At 26.8% G+C, this 26,389-nt stretch overlaps 1 protein-coding gene across 1 annotated transcript in view; it reads right to left on the reverse strand.

The window, feature by feature from the left end:
• Positions 1–26,389, reverse strand: part of LOC129969346 (B-cell receptor CD22-like) — a 297,654-nt gene that overhangs the window by 9,009 nt on the left and 262,256 nt on the right. Inside the window, exons 11-14 of the mRNA XM_056083883.1 lie at positions 25,602–25,739; positions 24,166–24,199; positions 22,545–22,651; positions 5,415–5,545 (exon numbers count right to left, since the gene is read on the reverse strand). Coding sequence (XP_055939858.1) covers positions 5,460–5,545; positions 22,545–22,651; positions 24,166–24,199; positions 25,602–25,739 — 365 coding nt within the window. The 3' untranslated portion in view covers positions 5,415–5,459. The remainder of the gene's footprint in view (positions 1–5,414; positions 5,546–22,544; positions 22,652–24,165; positions 24,200–25,601; positions 25,740–26,389) is intronic.

Consider the following 26,389-nt stretch of genomic DNA (forward strand, 5'->3'; position numbering starts at 1 on the left):
TCCTGGAAGATGTCTTCGAAAAATTTCCTCAAAAGCCAATAGGGACATAAATTTAGCAGATGTCCACAGGTTGTCTGAGACTGTAACTTTGGCCAAGAGGGACAGCTAGAATAGCTTAGCACCTGACATAACATTTTTCAAGTCCTTTATGTCTTTAGTAGCAAAGTTCTGTGACTGTTTTGAGCATTCAGCGTCTTACGGCCGCAGAAATCTTTTCCGGTGATAAACCCCACTTTGTGAGAGGAATTTTAAGTTCTTCTTTTATCTCATTCTTAACGACTGCTACCGAGTATTCTTTCTTTATTTTTGGGAGGAAAATGAATGAACTTTAAAATACAAAGGAAAAGAAAAGCCAATAATACAAATTTATGGATAGTATTTTTTTCGACACTTATTTCATGATTGGCCAGAATTCAAATTGATTATATCATTTTCATTTTTACTATAATTTTTACAATTATGTACAGGCTTAAATTATCAAAAAAACATTATAAATAAGTACTTATTACGATAAAATTATATAATATTAAAGGATTTAAAGCAAGTTCATAATTTTGAAAGTAATGGGAAATTTAGTACTTTTATTTACGTATTTTCAACTGGCTATCTAAAATTCAAACTGATGTATCATTTTTTTTAAAAAAAACATCCCAAAAATGTGTACATTTTATGCAAAATCTTATTTAAAAATATCTTAAATAGATTTTTAACATGATATAATTATGTTAAAATATGGGATGAAAAATTTACTTAGTTTAAAGTATAAATTTAAAATCGTTATAAGATAAAATTCTAAAATCTTTTACAAGGCAACAAAACTCAACAAAACTGATTTTTGATCAAATTTACATTTCATATTTACTAACTGAAGATGAATTATCCTTAAAATTACATTAAGTACCATGTGTTAGATATTTATGTTAACTTATCGCTTATGTGTTTGTATCTACACTATTAAATCGCCATTAGTGCCGAAAAAAATATTTGCTTAACATTGACGTCATTTACTGTTCATTATACGGACATTAAACATGTCGCTCAGTTCGTGAAGCTTACTGTTTATCGCGTTAAAAGTTATGTGACACTGCAATAAGTGATTGCAAATTTACCGCCTTTTTTCAGTAATTCGGAAAAATTTCAAATAAAAACCAGTATGCCAATAAAATAAAAGTTATAATAAAAGAAAAAAAATGATGTTCTATGATGTTCTGAATATAAATAAAGTAAAAAAAATCAACATTTTTTTTTAAAATTATAAACGATATTTATAAATGAATAATATTTCACTATAAGAAATGCTTTGGATATATGGCAATGCGCGTTCTATATGTCAACAGGTTTTTGAAACGTAAATATTTAAGAAAATTAGCTCATCGAATCTTCAGTATCGCATTTGGGATCTAATTTTGCACAAAATATTCTTTCTAAAAGAAAAGGTGTTTCAGTTTCTATAGCTGTTTTTTTTTTAATTTAATAATTGTTAAAGGATCGAATAATGTTTCAATGTATTTCTTCCTTTTATTGCTGAATATACTCCAGCAATTTTTTTATGATTTTACTGTCATTTTTTTTCTTTCTATCAGAAGTGATTTATTATGTTCTTCCTTTCTACAACCAAAACAATAAGAACCCTGCTAACAAGTCAAAAATGGTATCTATCAATCTAGATTATCCGGGGGTACATCAGATGTGGAGATGATAAGGTTTCGGAATGGTGCTTGCTTCTCGCTGCCCTAGTTGATATAAAAATAGTATGGATTTAGCTACCCTCTACGAGCCTCCGAAAAGAAGGGTTGCATCATGGCCAGTAATGGCATTTAGAACTCAACAATAGATCTTGCCTATATTGTTGCTCAGTTCCAATCATTCAATATAATCTAATACCTAAGGACGGGTTGAAATATCTGTTTGTGGTTATGTTCATGAACACACTCATAACATCCAAACTTTACGTTTTTTCTTATCATCTATTCTATAAATTATCTATTTTCGGTACCTAAGCATGTTTGTATGAAACTTCTAGGAATATCTTGTAAAAAACTGAATACGTATTTCTTGTCGAAAGATAAATTCAGCTTTAAGCATCGTAATTTTCATCACATTTTATTAAAAGCTTATTGCAGCTCCGTCATAAACATTGAATTAATAAAAAAGCTTTTAATGTGTTTTTTCATAAGGTAAACAACGCCAATTGTTTAGAGCAACGTTAATATCCAAATCAAACATTCTCTGAAAGAACTTTATTTGCTTCATTAATGATACAACGTGCTCGTAATACCAACTAAAGTACAAGATCTTCGTCCCAGCTAATCTCAGTCTAGTGAATATGCATTGGCATTATGGGTTCGCTTTATATGCAGCGTACAATGAAGTAATAAACTGGGTAATGTCGCCATAATTTAGAATAGCTTATCAAGCTCAGCTGTTTCATTTGGGATCTGCCATCCAATGAACTTACAACGCCTATTTGGAGCTACGGTTTCATGAGTAACACCTTTTATAGTCGAGTTTCAATACTTAATGTTATTTCGACAGCTTTCGCCCATTATGTAAGATAAGATATATATTTATATTTCACTAAGCCACCGCCATTAATTATAGATGTAAATGAAATTTTATGTCCAGCAACAAGGAGTCATATGATTGTAGTGTGTAGTGATTGAAAAACGATATTCCTTGCTTAATAATGTTGTTTTTTATACCTTTGAAATTTGCATGTATTTCTAATATAAAGATCCAAAATTGAAAAAAAAAAAAGAAAAATTAAATTATTGTTATTTTTTCGAAAATAAATACGGGAAGAGTTGGATGAAAGAAACGATAGTTCATTACATAACTAAAGGCCAAGAGATTATATACAAATTAAAATTAGTTGAATTGGTACTATGGTTGAGGCTTAGGATATTCTGTCTAATTTTTTTCCATAGGATGTTCAGTGAAGTAGTGTTTTTCAAATTCATTTTGAAACCGGGAGTTGGAGGGGGAGGGGAACTGGTGTGCAGTGTTAGCATATATAGAGTTCACGAGCTGTCTTCTATACTTAAAATAAGGTTCAATGTGTGTGTGTGTGTCTATGAGTGCGTGTGCTGGCGCTCTACAGGCGAGATCGTTCGACCTACAGCTACCAAATTTGACACGTGTATATCTTGGAGGCCGGAAATGTGCAATTCTGAGGGATATTTTTTTAAAATTTTTAGTTAGAATTTTAATTAATTAAAAATAAATCACAATTTTGGCATTTTTCCGTTATAACTTCCGAAAATATTAGCGCACGAATTAGATTTTTACATTCAATCGAAAATCAAAAAATAATCTTTTCAATGATACTAATGTTTTAAACAAAAAATTAAGTTTCGATTTTTAACGAATTTTTAAAGACATTTTAACCATATTTTTTAACAATATATTTCGCACAAAATAAAAGTAAATTTAATCTGCACGATGACGTCAATGGGAAGAAATTAGCTTTCATCAAAGCATTGCCATCACATTAACAAAAGTTAAAATTAAAAAATAAATCAAATACTATTGCAAATTAAATTTATAAAAGTGTAATTTTCAGCACGTGTCTCTATGAAGTGACAAAAATTTGAAATATGATATTTTCTAAAAAGTAAATGGAGGAAAAGTTTTCTATAATCTTTTACAATATCTATATTATTAATTCAATAAAATAGTTTAATTTAAGGATAACATGGTTTAATATATATATATATAGGATAATCACTCTTATCAGTACCCATCAGCTAATTTAGGTCATACATCTGCTAACAAATTTGTCTAAATGAAATAAATAATTATATTATATTTACCTTTGACAATAAATGCTCCGATCAATTAAGAATTTGAAATTTTTACGTAAGTCATCTGCCCTTTGAATCATGCTTTACAAAATATTCTTGAGACTCCAATATTTTAAATAAAAATTGTTGAACAATCAACTAAATCCATCACTAAAACTGACTATTTTATGAAATTTTAATATCACTTTTCTATAAAACTGGCGATTTTGGACCACTTCATCGACCGTCTCAAAAAAGATACGCCAATCTTGTGCCAGAGCTTCTCAACAGTGAAAAAAAATTATGATTATGAAAATGCTGATTGTTCTAAAACTAATATAAAAAAAAACTTCAGTGGCCAGTGGGTAAGAAATAAAGTAAAATATTTTTATTTACATCCTCTAAATATTTCGAAAGTAAAACTAAAAACTGAATTTTACGGTGAATCAGAGAAATTTTTGTTGAATAATTCTTTAAGATATTATAAAAATTACGCAATTTGTTCTGCAGTGCACATACAACTTCAATGACAAATGACTCTGCTTTCAGTTTTCATATTTTTTAAGAAAAAACATGGTTGCTTTCAGTAAAAAAAAATATTTTTATATTAATTGCAGTTCAACATTTCCATTATATTTCAAAACTAAAATTTTATGAGCGCTGACAGAAAATTAAACAGATAGATAAGTTTTACAATGAACAGAACTGTTTAAGGCTTACATAATAGTATGACTGAATTATATAACTATCAAAATCCGAAGCTTAAAAATATTTTGAATAAAAAACTATTTAGAGACCAAATATCATAAAATATTTAATGGACAATTTTAGCGATCATTAATACTGCTGAACCAACTGGTCGCCAAAGGTGGCAAATAAAAAATAAAATAAAGTTTGTTGAAAAAGGACTGGTCTTTAGTTCTCCAATTTATTTAAAATATTTATAAGATTTAATTAGTTTTGTTTGCATCATTGCACATTTAACCAATGAAAGGTGACACACACACACACACACACACACACACACACACACACACACACACACACACACATATATATATATATATATATATATATATATATATATATATATATATATATATATATATATATATATATATATATATATATATATATATATACACATATATGGATTCTTTACTCTATTATACTGAAAAATCTTATACGACTGCTAATTTAATTTTCTTACGGTATTAGATCAATCGTGCATAGATTGGTTAAAATTTACTTTTCTTTAAAATGCTATTCTATAGATTGAACGGTATTATAAATCATGCGTCGAAAACTTATTTTCCACTCATTAAATATTAAATGTAATGTTTCATAGAAGCACACAAACTCTTTAGGCATAAATCAAATATGTACGTGAGAAAACAGAATGAGGTAGATATCGGAAAAAAAGTTTTCTAGCTTCCGAAAAATAAAACTAACATTTATTGTAGATTATTTAAGTATAGCTGGAAAGAGTTTCGTTTCCAGTAATTTTTCGTTTTCTATATCTTTTTAAAAAGAAAGTAAAAAAAGTTTCCAAGCAAAACAGAACTCGAGGAAAACTCACATGAAAGAAAGAAAACTGGGGATTATTCTTCTGTTTGTTGAAGGGAAGCTTACCTTTTACATAAGAGTGGTCCTTATTTCAGGTCGGCACAACTTTTGTCATCCGGCAAGTTTCCGGCCTTGTTGATTTCTGTAGATGCCATTAGATTTTTCCATTGATGGATCATGGTAAACAAATTCATGGTCTGTAACGAAAAACATGCTTTTAACTTTAAAAACACATTCATAAGATATTAACCGCTTCTGTTTTTCATTTCCTTTTATGAGAAAGACTCACGCAAGTACATAATATGTACACCGAATGGCACCATATTGCCGCTGGTGTTATTTTTTCCTTTGCCATTACGTAGATCATACTGAGCCAGATAAAATATGCACCATTTGGCAATTCTAGAAATAACTTGTTAGGAAATGTAAAATAACATTAGCTTAATACAAAAGGTAAAATATGAATATTTACTCCCACAACAAAGTTTTATCGCAAATAGATGATATAATGTTACGTACTAGCGCATAATCTCTATTTATAAGAAACATTCCGATATTTACAAAAAGTAATGGCTTATGAAATTGTACAACATGGACTTTCGGTTCATTTTAATTTTATATATTATAAATACATTTTATCTTATCATACAGCCATTCTGTGAATAACGTCAAAAAATGATAATATTTTTATAAAAATGATGAAGAAATTTAAAACTCTCGCAAGCTTGAGAATGCAGAAATTTTTGAATTTATTTCAAATTCACATCAAAATGTGTGCTATTGCATGAATTGCAAATACATTTGATATATATGTAAGATCAGGTATGTATATCTGATCTTTGGAAATATTGTGATGCTATTTTATATGCGATTAATTTTTCTGGGTTTCAATGTAATTAATTTGTCTGGAATGATTTTTAAAATTCCGCAATTTTTATGATAAATGGTTAAAAAGGCAATAAACTCAAGAGAATCCGTAAAAATTCTTATATTCGTTCACTAGAAAGATAGATATGTAATGGTTCAATAGAAAGATTGCTTACAGGATTATATTGGATTCTGGATATTTCGTTATTAATATAAAAATAAATGAAACAAATTTTTAAAAAATGACTATGAAAATGAACAACAAAAGAACAGATAATTAAAAGGCAAAAAGATGAATAACTGTTAGAAATGTCATCAGAGCACCAGGCAGACACACACACAAAAAAAATGAAGACAAATTTCATTTTAATTACCACACAATATTCTTGTTTCATTAGTTTAAATTACTATTGATACTACGAATAAATATCTAGAAGAGCGCAAAATTAATAGTCATATAAATAATTCTTTAAAAAAATACATATTTTTTTATGAAAGGGAAAAGATGGCTTAAAAAAAATATTTTGGAAAAAGAAGAGCATCTTGAAATTTTTTCACCATTTATTTACTGGAAAGATCTTTATTTTAAATAAATATAATAAGTATTGGGAATTAGCATTGGCAACACGATTTTGTAAATATAAGTGAACGATATACGTTCAAAATTGTTTTAAAATAAATTCTAGAAAATAATATATATATATATATATATATATATATATATATATATATATATATATATATATATATATAAATAAAATAAATTTGAAGAAATAAATCTTTTTATTATTTATATTTGCAAATAACGTAAGATTAAACGAAAACAATTTATGGAGATTTTTTTAATTATATTTTCGAATTGTTAAACATATAATTATTTGCTTCCTGTTGATTTGAAAATGCATACGTGCAACAAGGACAAAATAAATCCTCATTATGTAAGAAATAATATATAATATAAACTTTGAATAGTATAGAAAAAAGGTAACATTTGAATAATATAGAAGAAGGGTTATTTAAGTCTAGCTTCAGTACAAATATAGACACCTACTCATTTAATATTTAGTTAAATTTTTATAAATATTCCGATTTGAATTCTTATGAAATCTATTTTGAATGGACATCGTAATTTTAAATTGTGGTCTGAAGGTAAGAAAACCAAAATAGGGTAGCTTTAAAAAAAAAAAAAAAATTCGCGCCATCAGTGGAGAAATGTTACAATCAACTTAGGATATGGCATACATAAAGCACACTAAATTTTCGGTGGAATCAGGTTTATAACTGGAAACTTCTAAATCAGTGATTTTTCATCATAGTCTCAGATTAAGGACGACATTTGAATCGATGCATCTTTATAAAATGGAACGCCATATCCGGAAGAATATTTTATTATCAACTACAAATAAAGCAGTAAATTATTAACAAATTTTAATTGAATCTGTTTTTGACTCAAAAGTTTCAAAAAATCGAATTTTTAATACAAGACCACTATTGTCACCTATCCAAAATTAATATACAAAATTAAATTTATAATTATACAGTTTAAAATATATACATAATTCCATATTTAGAGGGTTGAAATATATTTATACATTACATGTTTTCAACAAATTCCAAACAATTAGTTTTCCTATCTCTATAAATGCTAAGAATTGAAATACAATTTTTTTTCTCATTTAATGCTTATTCTTTTCTTTGTATCTAACAAAATAATATCTTTGTTTAGCCATATTGATTTATTACACACTTTTTTCGACGGCAAAAAGTAATGTTTAGCTTTAATCATTATTTATCTAAATAAATAAATTTCACATGACAGAAAGCACAACTTTAAATAATAGTAATATAAACAACCATAAACGCATTTTACGAATATTGCATTACTATTGTTTGCTATCCACTGTTACAAAATGCAAAATGACGAACCGGAACTAGAAAGAATTGTATTGATCGAATTGTAAGCATTAGTTGAATAAATATGGAGGGAAAATCCACTTATATCCCGACGCAGAATATACGTTTGAAAGGAGTCACTAGACTGAAAAGAAAAATATTTGGCCATCTTTTAACTCAAACAAGAGGGGAGGAGGGGGCAACGATAAATACCTCCTCTGAGCACTGGACTACAATGAAAACGTAGATTGCAATTTGGCTGAGAGGCTCAGTCAATAATAAAATCCCCATAGAGGATCTCACCAAACTGATAAGTTCAGAAAACCAAAGATCTCTGAAGGATTATTATTTTGGTCAGACATTTGAGTTCCTCGAAATGAAATTGGTCACTTTTTGGTCTTCTAAATATAGATCTATAGAAAATCATTCAGCTGATAATAATCGAAGAGGGTTAAAATATTCATATTTCAATGTGATTAACTACTGAATTTATATTAAAAATAAAATAAACCTCAACACTTAAAATTTAGACGATAATCCCTCAAAAGCATTAAAGTAGGGTTAGTTTAACCCTGACTAGGATATTTTTTTCCTTCAGAATTATTTATTAAAACAAATTTATGGGGGTTTTACTATATTCTTTTTCATATTTTTATTATGGAAATTATAGGTGTAAAAGATGTGAAAGATATTAAAGACATTATTTAATATATTTTCGCATTTCTATATATTTTTTTTAAAAAATTGCATCTAAACGGTGTAGATTTGTTTTCTTCTAGACCAACAAATGACGTCAACTATTCGCAAAAGTGAAAGTAATATCAATAATGTAAGTTTAAAATTCACATTTCCAGTGATATTTTGGGTATTGATTTCCAGAACGGTGAGCAGCAGAATTGAATGTAGTTATTACTATCTTTAATACATTAAAATTCTGGTTAACCGAAACTTGAGATATACTCAATGAAATCATAAATTGAAACAAAGTCTATTACCGAACTGCATGAGTATACCCATATACAAAGATATAGAAGTGTGCATTGTGGGTGAATGAAATTTCTTGAATAATTCGGAAAACAAACGAGAAAAAAAAAACAGCATTGTAATCAAATGTCGAGTTAAAGAGTAGAAAACTGATAGCACCGCTGCAAATAACGACAGAATTAGATGTAAACCGAAGTCAGGTCTTCCTGCTAATGTCTAACCTATAGTTTATTATGACTAACCTACTATAGTATACAAAAGCTTTGCTTTTTCAATATCAAAATCAAAAGTTACCAATGAACTAGCTGTGGCCTACTGTGTATTGTTCATCACTTTCTTATTTCTCATACAGCAAAATATACAAAGAGAGAGTATTATAATAGTCAAAAAATAAAAATTATGTATTTTGGAATATATCTCTACATTTTATACTGCCTTGAGTCCTATATAAAATGTTTGAAATTATGTTTGCCTGTCTTCTATCTGTCTGTGACTTCAATAACTCAAAGTGGCCTGAGCTCGGCGCATTAAATTTGGTATAGGATTTTAACATCTAATTTGCAGATTTCTATCAAATTTTGCACGAAATACATTAAAAAGAAGTATGTTTTTACGACTTTTCAAATACGACGCGATAACAACGAAACGAAGAGATCTATATAAATAAGTATGATGCAGAGATTTATCATCTAATATGAATATATGTATCAAATTTGGAATCAAATCAGATACGAGTTTTTACCATCAGTCAGTATGCAAAAAAACAATGCAAACCCGATATCTTAGAAACGAAATTACTTAAATATATGGCATTCGATACGCGATTTTGTGGTTACAATTGCAGTTCTGTGCAAAATTTTATTTTTTATTGGTCGGTAAAAAGACATTTGTTTTTCTGGTACTTGCACATTAACCACGCCCCAGCGATTAATCGTCAAAGGTTGGTAATTGTTAAATCGTTAATTGGCTCTTCCATAACTTTTGCTTGCCAATGATATTGCAGTTTGGATGCACAAATATGTTTATTAGGCAGTAGGCGCAGAAAGTATGCACGTGACCATTCCCAATGGTTTCTTTCAAAACAATACGGAAGTTATATATTCTATCCTTATTTTATGTCATGCAAAGATTGGTGAAACCCTTTGAGTCAATTTATATCCTTCTAATGAAAAGATGACAGGCGTGACTTCTCGAAAATATTAAGAAGAAAACAAGACAAAATAATAATCACTAAATTTTTATAAATGAGTAATTTATAGGTTATAAATTACTCATTTAAGGGTTTACAGGTTATAAATTACTAAGGCGCATGCAGGGTAATAATAATCCTGCAATCCTAAAAATTAATTTAAAGTAATTTCAACTTTTATAAAAAAGCATATGTTGCGTATAAAATGAGTTAGAATCTTGTTTGATTCAAAACATTTCAGGATTGAATACCATAATTAAAGGCAAAATGACAATAAGCATGCGAGGTACAACAACAATAAATCGTTGTTCGAAACGTCTTCTGCAATTTATTTCGATTAAACGAGATTATACAGTATTATAATGGAAAGAAAATTTTATTTTTATAACTTGAATTTTAGTTTTACAATAATTATTCATTGTAATAGTAATACTATTCTGTTTTTCACCTTTTCCTAAATTTTGATTACCTATATTATATCAGTATTTTATGATGTAATAAGTTTTCTAGCATAAGCATAAAATTGCCTCAAATATTACTAATTAGGCTCAAAATTACCGAATTAGTAATATTTTGAGCTTAATATTTAGAAAGTTATACAATTTAGCATTATTTTGATGAGAAACATGCTGAAAATTTCATTTTTATTTGAATGTTTATAAAATAAATATGAAGTTAATTATGAATGAAAAATTTAAATTGTTAAAAGGAGCCATAATTTTTTCTGAAGATTATAATTCAGGTTCACAGATATGCAATAATATTTCATCGATGAAAATAGAACTCGGTGCATTTGTTTTCACTGCTTACATTATATTAAATTTTATTTGCTTTATTGCATATATGCTTTATATCACGGTATGCATTTTTAATGCTATTGAAATTATCAATATCAAAAGGCCCCAAACGCCAATCAGAGAAACCACAGCGTGTTTCCTAGATATCTGAATATCACTATGATTCTCCTTCCCCTTTCCGTTAAATGTGATTGATTGACCTTACGTGGCCCTTGCATTGTTCTGTTAGAGGAGTTCATCCAAATGGATCACAGGGCATGAAGTTTTCTGAGATCTCGGAAAGAATTCCCCCAAAGTATATATTTGTTTAGTAGTCATCATCTAAGCGGGATTCTCTTTTGTGTATCAACTTCTTAAAAACACGGACTCCCTTTGCGGTTTTCGAAGGTTTAGAGAATCTTTCAGCGTTCGAAGGAAAATTCAAACGTTCCAATAGTCTGATGTACTTGATCTCGAATGATCTTAGTAATGAGACGGTTAAGTGTTTATAAACTGTTCAACAATATGTCTTTTTTTAAAAAAATGTGTGTTAGTTAGAATTAAAACGGGGACATTTATAAAAAAATTCGGAAAAGTTATAAAAAAAACAACGATGCAATTATTTTGCAATTGCTTGTATGTTATTCAGTACATTTTAACTAAATACAATTAAAATGTTTTGACCATTTATTATTAAATATTTTATGACTTATTTTGTATTATAGATAAATGACGACCCTCGGGGGGGGGCACCTCGAAATGAGGATGAGATGCTTCCGGCATGGTGGTTGGATCTCGCCACTCTGGAGGGTACACTAATAGGTGGGGGATCTGGCTCCTCCCATCGATGACGGGACGTACTTCCTTCGGGGAGGGTTGTACCGTGGCCGGTGACGGCCCTTAGGACTCAACCACAGTTCACGCCAATTGCTGTTGCGGCGGTCCGGTCATTCAGTTTTATGGTTTAAATCCGTGTGCCTTAGGGCGGGTCGGAGAGTTAGATGGTTGACTGATTTATAGATAAATGACAATTTATTATGAATTATCATTAAACGATTTAATTAATCAATTATTTCAAATTGTAAATATTTTCCTTACTTCCCATAATTATTTTTATAAATAATTGCTGGACAATTTTATATTGAAAAAAACTATTATTAAACTTTCCTTATATATGATTTATTAAGAAAACGTAAATGAATTTCATTAATTATTAAACTTCATTTAGGCACTAATTTTTATTTGTATAAAAATTCATAATTTTTTTCTCTCTAGATTACAAAAATGAATTATAAATCTTTTGTTTCAGGTAATTTCTTTGTTTAAAATGCTCCTAAATACCAACTTACATTTTTTTTTATCAATGAAATTTTTATTGCACTAACTGAAAACGACATATTCACAGTTTAAACATAAAAAAAAATCTTCGATACTTTGCTTATAAGTAAATAAATATAGTATTTTAAATGAGGCTCAATTTAAATACTTTTGAAAAAGCATTAAATTATCATAATACATCGGACTATATAAATAAACATTCATGTTTACATAGAACAAAATAAACAATTTAAAACTATACCAAGGCTATAAAATATTAACAAGATGATACAACACCTAAAACATACATATATTTACCATTTTTGTATTAAATTTGGATGATGTTTCCATATCTTTTCCCCATTTTATTACGAAGCTGCAATTTAATTTATATCATTTTTTAAATGTATTTATTTTTTTAAGGAAATTCTAGAAGATATTATAGGTATTCCTTACTACATAATGTTTGCAAATGGAATATTTTTTTTCTTTTTACCGTGCAGAGAAAAAGTAAACGCAATTCTTTAAAGTGAATAAAATGTGCTGAGAAAATAAATGGGTTGCCAAGAAAAAGGGAAATAGAAATAAGAGGTTCAAAAAAGTAAATTTAATTTATTACTTTCTCCAAACGGGATAAAGAAGCAAATATACAGGTGCAGAGAATTGCCCAAATCCCAAATTAAAAAGAATAGTAAGGAATGCCTCAGAATTACGTAAATTTTAAATAATGGGAAAAAGGTTTAAATGGACTAGCCTGGTTGCATACAATTCGAAGAAGAGCTTTTTAAAGAAATTTCAGAATGGCTCGGCTATACATTTTGTTTGAAATGGTTCTTAAAAGTTTAAAATAATATATATGTATATGCTGTTACGAATTCAGTAATAGTAAAGTTTATATTATGCATTTATTTTTAAACACTTTTAGTTCAGAGGAATATTAATCATTAAAAACTTGTCAAAGCAATAAAAAGAAAATAACACTGAACAAAAAAATTGTCATGCTATTTTAAATCATATGAATTGAAGTATTCGTATTTAATTTTCACCAGAGGCAAGAATATTGTTTTATTTGGAAAAAAAATGCTTTTTTCACTCGATATCAATAATTTAATAAAACATCCTAATTTCCTCCATAATTATAGATTAATTTATGTATGAATTTAAAAAATAAATTTATAGAAATCCAAATATGGCATATTTTTCGCTATTGCTCGGAATTTTTTTAAAAAAATAATCAATATGTTTCTTTATTCAAAAATGTTATTCTAAAATTATTATTGTTATTTTGAATAAAATTACATTGAAAATATTCTGATTTAATTGATTGCAAGATTTCTTTAATTTTCCTGATAATTTCATAATATTAAATATACATTAACAACAAATATATATTTAACTCACATTTATTTTAGCAAATAACAGAAATCCTTGTGATAAACTTCGTAAATTTATTTAAAAAATTAAGACACGTTACGTATTTTGGTGACAGGAATATCGGAAAAAGGCAGTATCTCCAGTAGACGCTATTTAAAATACATTTATATTTAAATAATATATATAATATCAATTAAAATATAAAATATTAATTATTTTACCAAGTCCATCAATACCCCATTTCACAAATACTTATAATAATAAAAATTTAATCTCAGTTAATAGGAAAATTTATAATGATTGCTTATTTATTTATTTAATTTCAAATTCGCCATCCTCTTACAATTTTTTATTAATCACTTCATAATTAAATGAATTAATAATTTAATGAATGAATGAAGAGTGGAAGGTAATTATAAAAATCTAGATTTTTTATCTTCCCACATCTCATTAGTTTTAGTTATAGATGACTTTAAATTATGGGAGATATCTTATGGTTACACAGTATTTACTGAAAGTTTATTATATTAATCATTATGTTTATCTAACTCATTATTTTAATTCCTATTAGAACAAAAGGTTAAATAATATTGTTACATTGACATTAAGTTATTCTTCGGAATACGTAATATTAAATGCCATCGCAGAGATATCGAAAAACAGCTTCTACTATAGGACTGTTTACAAGGAAATCACTTTTTTTTCTTCTTTTCAGAGTATTTACTAGAATTTCAGAAAATACTTAACTTTAAATATAAAAAACTTCTCGATTGCACACCGTCTCAATAGAAAGAATAGAATTAACCCACATCCAACTATATTCTCTCTATACATGCATATATATAATTTTACTTTTGGTCTCATTTTCTATTTGTTTATATAAATAGGCAGTAAATTAATATATTTATATTATCTTATAGATTATTGATATTTTTAAATATGTACATCCCTTATTTTTAAATTACCTTATCGACTAACAAAGCAAAATTTACTTTTTTATTATCTATCAATAATCTTTAAAATTCATTAAGAATTAGAAAAAAATATTTTTGCTAATTTTAATATTAAAAAAAATCAATAATTTCAATGTAACTCGTTTAAAATACTATTCTTTTTTTTTCTCTATGAATTTTTCGAGACTGCATAAAATAAATAAAAAAATATTTTAAATTTTAGAACCCTTGGTTAGACATATTTACTTGCAAATAAATTACACAGAGAAACTCATTTATACTATTGACACATCTTATTTGTAGTTAATTTTTTTTACATGAAAACAAACGTTGATCATAAACTAACGTAGAAATTTTTTAAAGGGAATGCTGCTCATTTCAATGAAATATTGTGTTTTTTATAGGATGAAAGATGATAAGGAATGAGATTTGGTTAGTATGTAAGAAATAAAAGTAAAATTTAAAATTGTATAAATTGTCTTGTAAAGGAAGAAGACGATGTATTAACTAGTAATCACATCTTTTTTTTTCTGTGTTGAAAAAAGATTTTGAGTAATATTTACTATCTATTTTATTTATTTATTATTAAATCCTTGACCAGCGAATGAAAAAAAGTATGATTTAGAGTAATATTTAGCATTTATTTTATTTATCTATTGTTAAATCCCTGACCAGCGAGTGACTCTCAAGCAAATAGAGAAAGATTGTATAGACACACATTCATGTCATAGATTTCAAAGGCATTTTTTTCCCCAAATTCAGTTGATATACCCTTTTTTATGTTCATGTACACTCTATACCTGGTAAAAATCAGGCGCTTAGAATTAAAGTGATACAATTATACGTATATATATATATATATATATATATATATAAAGAGAGATAGAAAAAAAACACAGATGGATAGAGAATTTATAATTACGATTTTTATTATTTATAAAAATCTTTAAAGAGAAGAATAATTTCCAATTATTTATTAATAAAATAAATTTTGATATATCTGAAATTTCAATTGGTATAAAATTTATGAATGTCAGTATTTCCATTAAATTCATAAATTTACATTTGCATTAAAATCAAAATTTTACATTTGTACTTTTCCAGAATGCTAAAAATAAATCTAAAGCAACATTTATTTTCTTCATAGAATTAATGAATAATTTCAATCTGAATAATACGACCTGACATACTTTTTTAATATGTATATACTTCAATGTATCCATCATTTTTATTTGTAAATTTGTTCATCTTTGCACTATTCATTTTTATGTAAATTTTCTTTTCGTTTTAATAAAAGTATGTATTTCAAAAAATCTTAGACATATTTTATGGGTGCGAAAAATATTTGCTTAGGAATTCCAGTCTCTATTAGCTCCGAATGAAAAATTCTTATTTTCCTACATAAAAGCAATTTTTAATCTTCACTTTTAAAAACGTCATATATCTGTATATCAAATAAATGAACTAATTTATATAATTTATTATGATATGTTTTTTTTATAATTAAAAGACTAATTTTCCCAAGTAAAATAAAACAAAGTTTAGCAATTTGAGCAGTAGAACATTCTTTATTTCAGTTTTTATTTAAAGAGATTTTTCTTACTTTATACTTTTACTAGTTAGTTTTTTTAAAGAAAATTTCAGGAATATAATATTATATTAATACTATAAAAAATCAGTTTGATTTTATTTATTTAAGCTATTATTTTATATTTTCACCTTTAACAAAATGATATATTGTTTCACAGTTAATTTTATAAGGTGAATATAATTTAAATAAATATTTCTAGAGTTATTAGGCGTTTAAACAGTTTTTGGAGTCTTAAAAAATTATTTATGAATAATTTATATAAAATGAATACTGCTACAAAACTTTTTTTAAAAGAAATAATTTAAAAGAACTTTTTTCTGTAGCTATCCGATTATTTATTGAGTCATTGATTTATTTAATTCAAAGAAAGGAAATCAAATAATAAATAACTGAGAAATTTAATTTGTTAACATTTTTCTAAAAAATAAATATAAACATGACTATAAATCTCAAAACGAAAAAAAAAAAAATAATTTTGAAATACATATATTTTTCGCCCGATGTTCTCTTTCAAATAACATTAATAAAATAGAATTCCAGATATTATAAAAGAATTTTTTATGTATATATTTATATCTAACTGGATAGAATGCATTTTAACATCCACTTTTATTATTTTCATACAATTTGCATATATTAATACATATTAATATAATAAGAAACCATTGTACAGAGCTATTTAACTTACATATTTGCTTAAAATGTTTTAAAATCACCGTAAAAAAATTCGAGTATTTCAAAAAAAAAAAATATTTTAATATTTATTTGTTGTTTCACATTTAGAAAAATGTCCTCGTGAATTTTCAAAAGTGTTCATTTTATTTAATTGTTTTGAAAATAATGCATTTTTAGAAGAATAAAAATATTTGAAGTAGGATATCTATTTGTTAAATTTTCGATATTTAACTAAAAGTTCTTTATAAATATTGCATGGCATTTAACCGTAAAAGAATAATAGATAAGATATTAAGTAAAAAGAGATAATTTTTAAATTGCTTCCATAGTATATATATTTTAATATGATACTATTAGTACAGTGGATACCTCAAAATACCTGTTATTTCCATTACACTCACATACATCGCAGTTAATTCTGATTCTTTGCTGTAATTGTGCGTACCAGAATTTATATATTTGACAGGAATTGCTGGAATCTAATCTGTCTGATTAGTGATTTAAAATGAGTCACAGTAATTGATGTTAAAATGAGTCACAGTAATTGATGTCAAAACCTAGGTTGTAATTGATTTTAAATTGTTCATTCTTGTACATTAACAGGCATTTAGATGGAATGCGCGATAGTGATCGTTTTGTGTCACAGTTAAATGTAATGCAATGGGTTTTAACAAGATATGTAGTTTCAACAATTAGCTGAGCGTTTCAAATCTGAAAAGTCTAATTACGCGTTAAACAGAATTTAAGAGATGATTTATCATACAAAATAGTAAGAATCAATTTAGGCCTTATTATGATCTTTTATCTTTATTTTAAGAAAGAAATATTATATATATATATATATATATATATATATATATATATATTGTTACGAATCTGTGATGCTGCTTCCCAGCATAGTTGGTTCCATCATCAGAAAGACCGTTTTACAGTCGTCTGTATTGGACGGAGTCCGGGTGTCGCGTCGGAGGTCCCAGAGCTTGGCGACCATTTGGCGACGAATTTGGCGTTAAAATAGATTATACCCGAAATTTTTCCGATCCGTGCATTAGGAACCGAGATACGCCTCGAACGTTCCTGATTAGTTGAGAGGTTTCTAGCCCCGCATCCTGAGACCTATAAAAGGAGGCAGTCTGCAGCTGCCGGAGGGTCGTTGTGAATTGAAGAGAGTAGTCGGAATCGACGCTAAAGAACTAGCCTTCCAGAGATTAGCGGAGCAGCGACGGAGTCAAGCTAGTGCGGAACTAAGCTGTGCGCTACTGTCTGCAGTAGAGTCTCGTTGTGCGCTGCTGTGTGCACGTCTCAGTTTGAAGATAATTGCCTTCTCTATGCTGTATATAGTTGTCGTCTTTGTGCTGTCCCTTGTGTCTTGGTGTAAATAAACGTCGTTGCTTTATTTTTATTTTCTACTGCCGCCTGCTGATTGAGCGTTCTCCACACCATATAACTTCCACTATCCAAACAAACCCGGAAATTTCGTAACAATATATATATATATATATATATATATATATATATATATATATATATATATATATATATATATATATATATATATATATATATATATATATATATATATATATATATATATATATATATATATATATATATATATATATATATATATACATATATATATATATATATATATATATCGAACTCTACCTTCTCTGTAACTACTTTAATTGACTTGAGCCGGAATTCTCAGGGTATCAAAACGTTGTTTGTAAGTTCCTTCTAAAACTATATAAGATCGAAATTCTTGCTCCCTTTATCTCTTTCATCACTTTTGCTTCCTACTCGGTTTATTGTTCGGTCATGATTTGGAAAGAGAAATTTTGATGAAAGCTAAAAATTTAGCTATATCCAAAATTGTTAAGGAAAGAAAAAACTTTTAAAATCTTAATGGCTGCTTTTTCAATCTAAGTTTCAGTTACTTACTAAATACTGCAATTATAGCAATTTGCATAAAATTTAAAATTTCCTTTATTGCGCATTTTTTGTATATAAATTGTATGTTGTTTTTTCATAATTCTGCAACTTGTTGCATAAAATAGGATTTGATTTCCTATAATTCTGAAGTCTTCAGGTAGGGCGCTGTTTTGCAAATTCCTTTATCTTGAAAATAATAAGATTCATTCCTCATTTGCGGCATTTCAACAGATAGAAGTGTTTTGTCGCCAATTCCGTACAATAAAAACTCATAGATAAAGGATTTTGCGTTTTGAAGAGAATAAAGATAAAGCAAAATCTAAGTATGAATTCACAAGCACTCAGATAATTGTAGAAGTTCTTGCAAAATGCTAAACATGTGGAATTTTCTTGTTGCAAATGTCTTATGGTTGCAAATTTGTGTAGTTTGTTGAATTTACTCGTTGCAAATTCCTGATTGTTGAATTTGTCTGCTGCAGATGTCTTTTTGATGATTGATAAATTTGCTCGTTGTAAATTTCTTCTTGTTGCTCCATTGCCTGTATATTCATTATGGAATTTCAATATTCAAGTGCATTGCAATGATTGCAATTTGTATATAATTGAATTTATTGCACATTCTTGCCTACACCTTTTCATAAGTATGATTTGCATGAATTGTTACATAAAACATGATTACATACATATATTGAAAAAAATTGTTGAATTTTCTTGTTGCAAATCTCTTTTTGATTCAATGTTTGATATTTGTTGAATTTACTCGTTACAAATGTCTTCTTTCGTATTGTTGATTTTGCTTTTCGCAAGTATTTTCTTGTTGTTTATAACTTGTATATTTAGTTAAGGAATTTCAATATTTAGGGTGACCTAAATAAGTAGAAATATTTAGTTAACTCTTGTTCAGATATTATAGAATGGATTACCACCACATTCTAAATAAAGTATGAAGTTTGGATTTCAGAAGAGGAAAATGTTTTTTTAATAAAATCCAATCTACATTTGGAAAAATGTTAGCGACCACATTTATTAAATTATTAAACATTATTAAACCGTAAAGTGGTTTTTATTATACATGCGTTATTATTGTCATGCGTATTTCTTATTGATTATTCAACATTAGCAGTAAAATACTCAACAAGCAACAAGAAGATATTTGCAAAAGGAACATTTGGCACATCAAATGTAAAATGATCTACAGAATGGTATTCCTTCCTCATAAGTTTTAAAAAAAATATTTCGTTGTACCTTTTTAATCAATAAAAAACTTTCTAAAATTATATATTGGGTTTAAGCCACTTAAGCTAGAGTCATATAAAGAATATAAATTTCATCAATAAACATCCTTATGCAGACAAGGCCATACAGCTTCCATCTGTTGTTGACTGGAAGTTTTTTTTTATTTGGATTTTATTATTAGAGTTAACAAACTGTGATTGACTAATCGCAGGTAATTTTGAATTCAAATTTTAAACGGAAATAAAATTATAACTGATAATTCAAGCTTTCACTTTACCAATGTAAAGTAATAAAAGTTTCTCTCCTTATGACTGATGCAGTTATATTTACATTATATTTACTCGTCATAATAATGAAATACTTATGAATTTACATAATTAAAGACTTCTGATATTTTTGGAATTCCGAGTTTCAAGTTTGTAATTTACTTGTCTGGAGAATGGATTAAAGACTTATAGACTTAACGAGTGTTTATCCGATTTCATGAATATTAATAATAAGATAGAATAACTAAAAATAGAAAATTCAGTGTGACATTTGAATAATCTTTTTTTTCTAGCCTCAGTTGTTTTAAATATAAATTATGAGGGCCATTTACTGAATCCAAACAAAAATATACCTTAAATGAGAGAAGTCTAATTGGATTCCTGAAAAACTCTTGTAGGAAATGGAAGCTAATTACTAGCATTTATTTAAATCAATGGGAGCTGTTCTGGAAGCACGGATTTCTTAACTTAATGAAGATTTAATTCAAACTTTTACTTGTAAAAATGTAATTTTTGCAATATAATAAAAAGTAAATATTTTCCTTATTCGTAAAATAATTGATTTTTGAATCTTTCGGATATCAGTAATTTGATTTGGACCTTTCAATTTTAAATGTATTTCGCCTTCCCATAATGTATGATACTTTACATCAACTTACATAGTTTGGTTATTTATTTTGATTTTTTCGACATTGAAGAATGTCTAGGCAAGTTATATAAGTGTAAGTTATTATGTAAGAAACTTCATTCTTTTCTTTCTTTCTTTCTTTTTTTTTTTGAAAACAAATGATAATTTCATTCAGGCCTTGTATCTTTGAAATTAAAATAAAATATGCACAATTTCAAAGAAAATATATATATCTTTAAAAAGAATTTAGATATTTGTGCAAACGAGTTTAAATATAAATTTATAAATATTATTTTCTTAAGGAGTGGGCCTATTTTGTCCAGAAAATTTTGCTATCTATGCGTAGGAGGTGTATAAATACATATACATATAAATCATTAATTCGCTTCTACAATATGATTTATCTATGCTCTCAAATTCACTTTGTAAATATCTTTACTCTACAATCATATTATATTTTTGTTTTTGAGATATATAAATTCATAACTTGGGGATGAAGAACAAAGCTAATAACATCATAGGCGAATGAAATGTGTAATAAATCTTATATGAAATTTAAATGAAATTATGAATGGAAAGTAGGTTTAATATTTTATATTTCAAAAACTCTATGTGAAGTGGATTTTGAAAAAAAAATATGAGAAGTATTTTATTTCTTATCGAAACATAAATATAAAACTAGCTGAAAAATAGCGCCAATTTTCAAACTCTTGTTTATAGAGTGCAAACATTAAAAATAAAAAATGAGATGTAATCCGTCTATGAAATAGTATAGCAAATGTGAAAATATAGCTAATTGTTATTGGGAGCAAATAGTTCAGGGATATATACTGAAATGTAAATTACTGTGTGTAAATAAGAAGTAGTATATCAATTTTATTCGTAATTGTGTGATAATTAATACGCCCATTCGATACAGACTAGTTTTATACAATGATTTCGGTCGTAACAAAAACAATACACACTATAATGATATTCTAAATATTTATTAAAATTAATTAATAGGAAAGATATAATTAATGATATAAATCGATCTTACATATTCTTTTATGCTTTAAATTAATTAAGAACTAGCATTAAAATAAATTATGAAACATTACATTTCTCATCGTTTCAAATATTATTTTTTTATTGTGATTATAATTCAAACTATGCTTTCCTAATTTTCCTATAATCTCTAGAGCATATGGCATCATATCGGGGTAGTTTAGAACCACTCTTTATCAGAGCATGTTTTTTTAATAAATTAATTTGGGAAAAAACTTAGTTTAAAAACCTTGTAGAACAATATTACTCACTCACATCAATTATAGTTCTATTAACCATCTTATACATTTATTTCAAATCGAAGAAAATATCAACGTCTGCAAATCCTAATCGAAGATTCCCATTTCTAAGTTTTCAGTACATTGTTGTTATAACGTTAATTTATGAATCAATACTTGCTGGTAAATTATTACACTGCAATAAATAACTTTGCTGGTATATTTAGAACAATTATAGGTTACCTACCAGGAAATTTTTTTCTCAACAATGGACTGTCATCTTGTCTATGTCCTGAAAGTAAAGGGGAGGCACCGATGGGAGTACAGTCGGCTGCTCTATCTCCGTTTTCAGGGCTGTAAAAAAATTCTTCTTAAATATATTCTATAGAAAATGAATATAAATATATTTTATAGAATATATTTATAAGAATTATGATGTGTAAGTTGGTACACAAAACAAATACATATCACATTTTCATAAAATTTAAAATATATACTACCTATTAAAAAAATGTATATTTGACACCCATGGAATGAAGTTTCGCACATTTTCTATTAATAATAATCGTATTTTTAGCTTATAATGTATATTTTTTATATTAATAATGAATGTATATTTTTAGCTTATAACAGCAGAGAAGGCGCTTAATAAAACAGCGATAAACAAAACAAAATGAGAGATTTTGTAATATCAGTAATATCTACTTGACATAAACGTTTTTGTAGAAACAATTAATCAAAAATAATGAAAAAAATCGATAAGAATATTGTTTATAATAGTTTTATTTATTAAATAGTTATATTTACTAACTTTAATAATAATTACTTATTTATTGCAATTTTTCGAAGGGAAAATACTTCTTCTGTGTAAAAATGATTTTTATACACAAAATTACGAGTTTTTATTCAACAGAAAATTTTTCAATTCAAGAATTTTTATTTATGAAAAAGAAATCTGAGTCTTTAATGATAATTTACATTTTAAACAATTACGATCAACTAATCGATGCAATTTTCATTACACATATATGGACTTTTCATATTTAAAAAAATGAAATAAAAGAAGTATAAAGTATTTTCTTAGGACTTATTCTAAAGTTTCTTCTTTAGAATAAATTCTGTGTCATCTCGGATCTTTATAGCAATAAGAATTTTTAAGTAAATTTGCTACACATAGCAGTTTAAAGTTTCATAGGATTTATCTGCTTATGGTAAAAAATATTCTAACTAAAAAAATCAAAGTTCTTTACATTTTCACTCGATAATTATATAATAAAAACAAAGAAAAATACAGGAAGCTTATGTTTTAAAATAAAATATCGATTCCAAAAGATATAATTTTGTAACATTTTTTGTGTGTGATATCATTTTGATACATATAATTTCAGAAACTTTATGTTGACATAACTCTATTGATACAATGTAAAATCGACAAAAAAAATTAATTCAAAGTTACAAAATTTATCCAATTTTAGTTTTTTATACGTATTTAAAAGCGAAAAATAAGACCAAATGCTGTTTATCAAAAAATATAAAATTCCATTCTATTATTATCTTAGCCTTGTTTCTTTTGAATTTTTATGCTAATATTTTTTATCTTCCTTATTTAATTAAAAATTGTTCGGAAAGAAATCCGAATAAATTGCTTCAAAAAATATCTTTTTGAAAATGAAAAGGATTTAACATTCTTTTATTTTCTTAACGAATACTACTTGAAGCTTATGTTTTCAGAAACAGATTATTGATTGCATACTTTCAACTTTATTCTTAAATTTAAAGAAATTACTTCCTCTTTTTTTAGAATATAAATGCATAAAAAATAATTAAAATAAAGCTGGAATTGACAGTCAGATAAAAGTGAAACTTACTGATGTCGTTCTTGCAAAGCTTCTTTGCTATTTGCTAGGAAGAAAATGAGAAAAAAATACTGTCAGTGGCAGGTATTTATTAAAAAATAATACTTTAAATAATTAATAATAAGGATGGAATGAAACGCTTTTTCTTACACTTGACAACCAATAAAATCCCATGAAATATTTAATCTTCCTAAATTGTATTTTTTTTCTTTAAATTTAAGTGGCAGCTTTCTAGCACAGAGAGTATTTTTGGGATTATTTTAGAAGAATGGCATTGATAATTCCTAGCAGCTTCATGTGAATTCCATATCAAAGACATTCTAAATCCCATTAAAAATTATTTCACATGCATGCTATAAAACTCATGTGTATCTATAAAAAAGTGCATCATATCATATAATGTCAACTAAACAGTTACAGACAGACTTACTGAAATTCTTATGCGGAAATTTTTAACTAATTTAGAAGCTTGTAGTTGGGGTTATTCATTCAAAAAATGTCAATAATAACCATCTCTATATATTTTATTTCCATGGAAACAGACCTACAATTCAGTTAAATTATTTTAAATATTATTTTTAATAGGCTATTTATCAAATTTGTACACGAGTACTTTTAGCAGCTAAAAGTAGCTAATATAAACGAATCGATTCGTTTATATATAAAGCTTTATATTATTTATATATTAAGCTTTATGTATTATTCTCATATGTAAAACTTTATATTAATTTTAAACATGTTTTTTTTTCTTGTAATATGTGGAATGTTAGGGAAAATAATACAAAGATAAAATGAAAATTACACTGCAATATCGTTTTAAATATGTCAACTACTTGCTAAACAAGTCAAAGATGATGTGATATTACTTAAAAATTATCATTGTGTGCTACAATTTCAAACTTTTTTTTTAAACCGTGGTATCTAAAAGTAATAATATTTTTAAACTTATTTGGGAAATCAATGATTTGTGACAGTATTTTACATGCTAGATTCATTGATTTAAAGTTTCAATCCACAAAGGATAACAGTTACTTGTGCTCGCAAAGCTTGTTGGGATCAACAATGATCCAGCTAATAAGGTACAAGAATCAGGTGAGAGCCTCAATTGTTGCACTAATCATTGATTACGCATCAAAATAATCAAGTATTGTACCAAATAATCCTAGTGCTGTATTAATTAAGTTGCACATTAACAAACTAATTAATTCAATTTCCCATAAGTTTCATTATATTAATTTGAGATTTAAAAGAAACTGTTCAGCTACATAAAATTGTATAAAACATATTTTCCGTGGAGAACTGTCTTACCGGTTCAAGAATTTTTTTACGAAATTTACAGGCAACCTGTTTATTCTTAACGCTTTATAAAAAATATACATACATAGTAGGGGACAGATATGTTTTTCAAGAAAATAAAGCTTAAGAGGAGAACAATTTGAAATCCTTACCTTTCATCCGACGTCTTAGAACGATTGCAACAGCAGTTGTAAGGAGAATGATTAGAAGGACTCCAATGCCTCCAGAAATTCCGGCAACGATAAGTAAATTTTCCTCTTGAAGCAGCAGCTGTACCCAGCCCGCTGGTGCTGCAACAAAAAAGAGATGGCATTGATAACTTTTTTTTTTTTAAAAAGCAATTAGATAAAATCTTACTGACACTTATTTTTTTGGCTAAAACTCTTTAATTTAAAGCAAATTTACGAACGATGTAACAAAAAAAATGTATCATCACTTAAACATTGAATAATCCTAAGTAATTTGAAACTGATGGAATGTATCAGAGTTTTATAAAGTTCATTTTTATTAAGTTTAATTATTAGTGTTATTGAACTAGTATTGTTGCTATGGATGCTTTGGTGTTTATCTAAATTAAATTATGATATTTATTGATTTGACGGTATTAAAACTTATGTAAATACTGAACGATAAAGAAACTTATTTGTTTTAAATAACTCAAAAACTAGGCAGGTCAGAAAGATAAATTTTACAAAAATTGCAATTTTATGACTAATTTTTACCTAACACATTAAAGGATAGACTATAGGTATTTTTCTCTCTCTGTATGCCCGTATAAATATTAATTGAAAATCGAAATGATAACTCAATTAAATTTTGTTAATGAAGTAGCTAACAAAATTGTTTATATGCATCAAATTCAAAATTAAATTTAGAGAAATGGCTGAATTCTTTCTTAATTTATTTCATAGCATGACAAAGTTAAAAACAAAATGTGTTA

This window comes from Argiope bruennichi, chromosome 5, assembly GCF_947563725.1.
Source record: "Argiope bruennichi chromosome 5, qqArgBrue1.1, whole genome shotgun sequence".
NCBI classification, from domain to species: domain Eukaryota; kingdom Metazoa; phylum Arthropoda; class Arachnida; order Araneae; family Araneidae; genus Argiope; species Argiope bruennichi.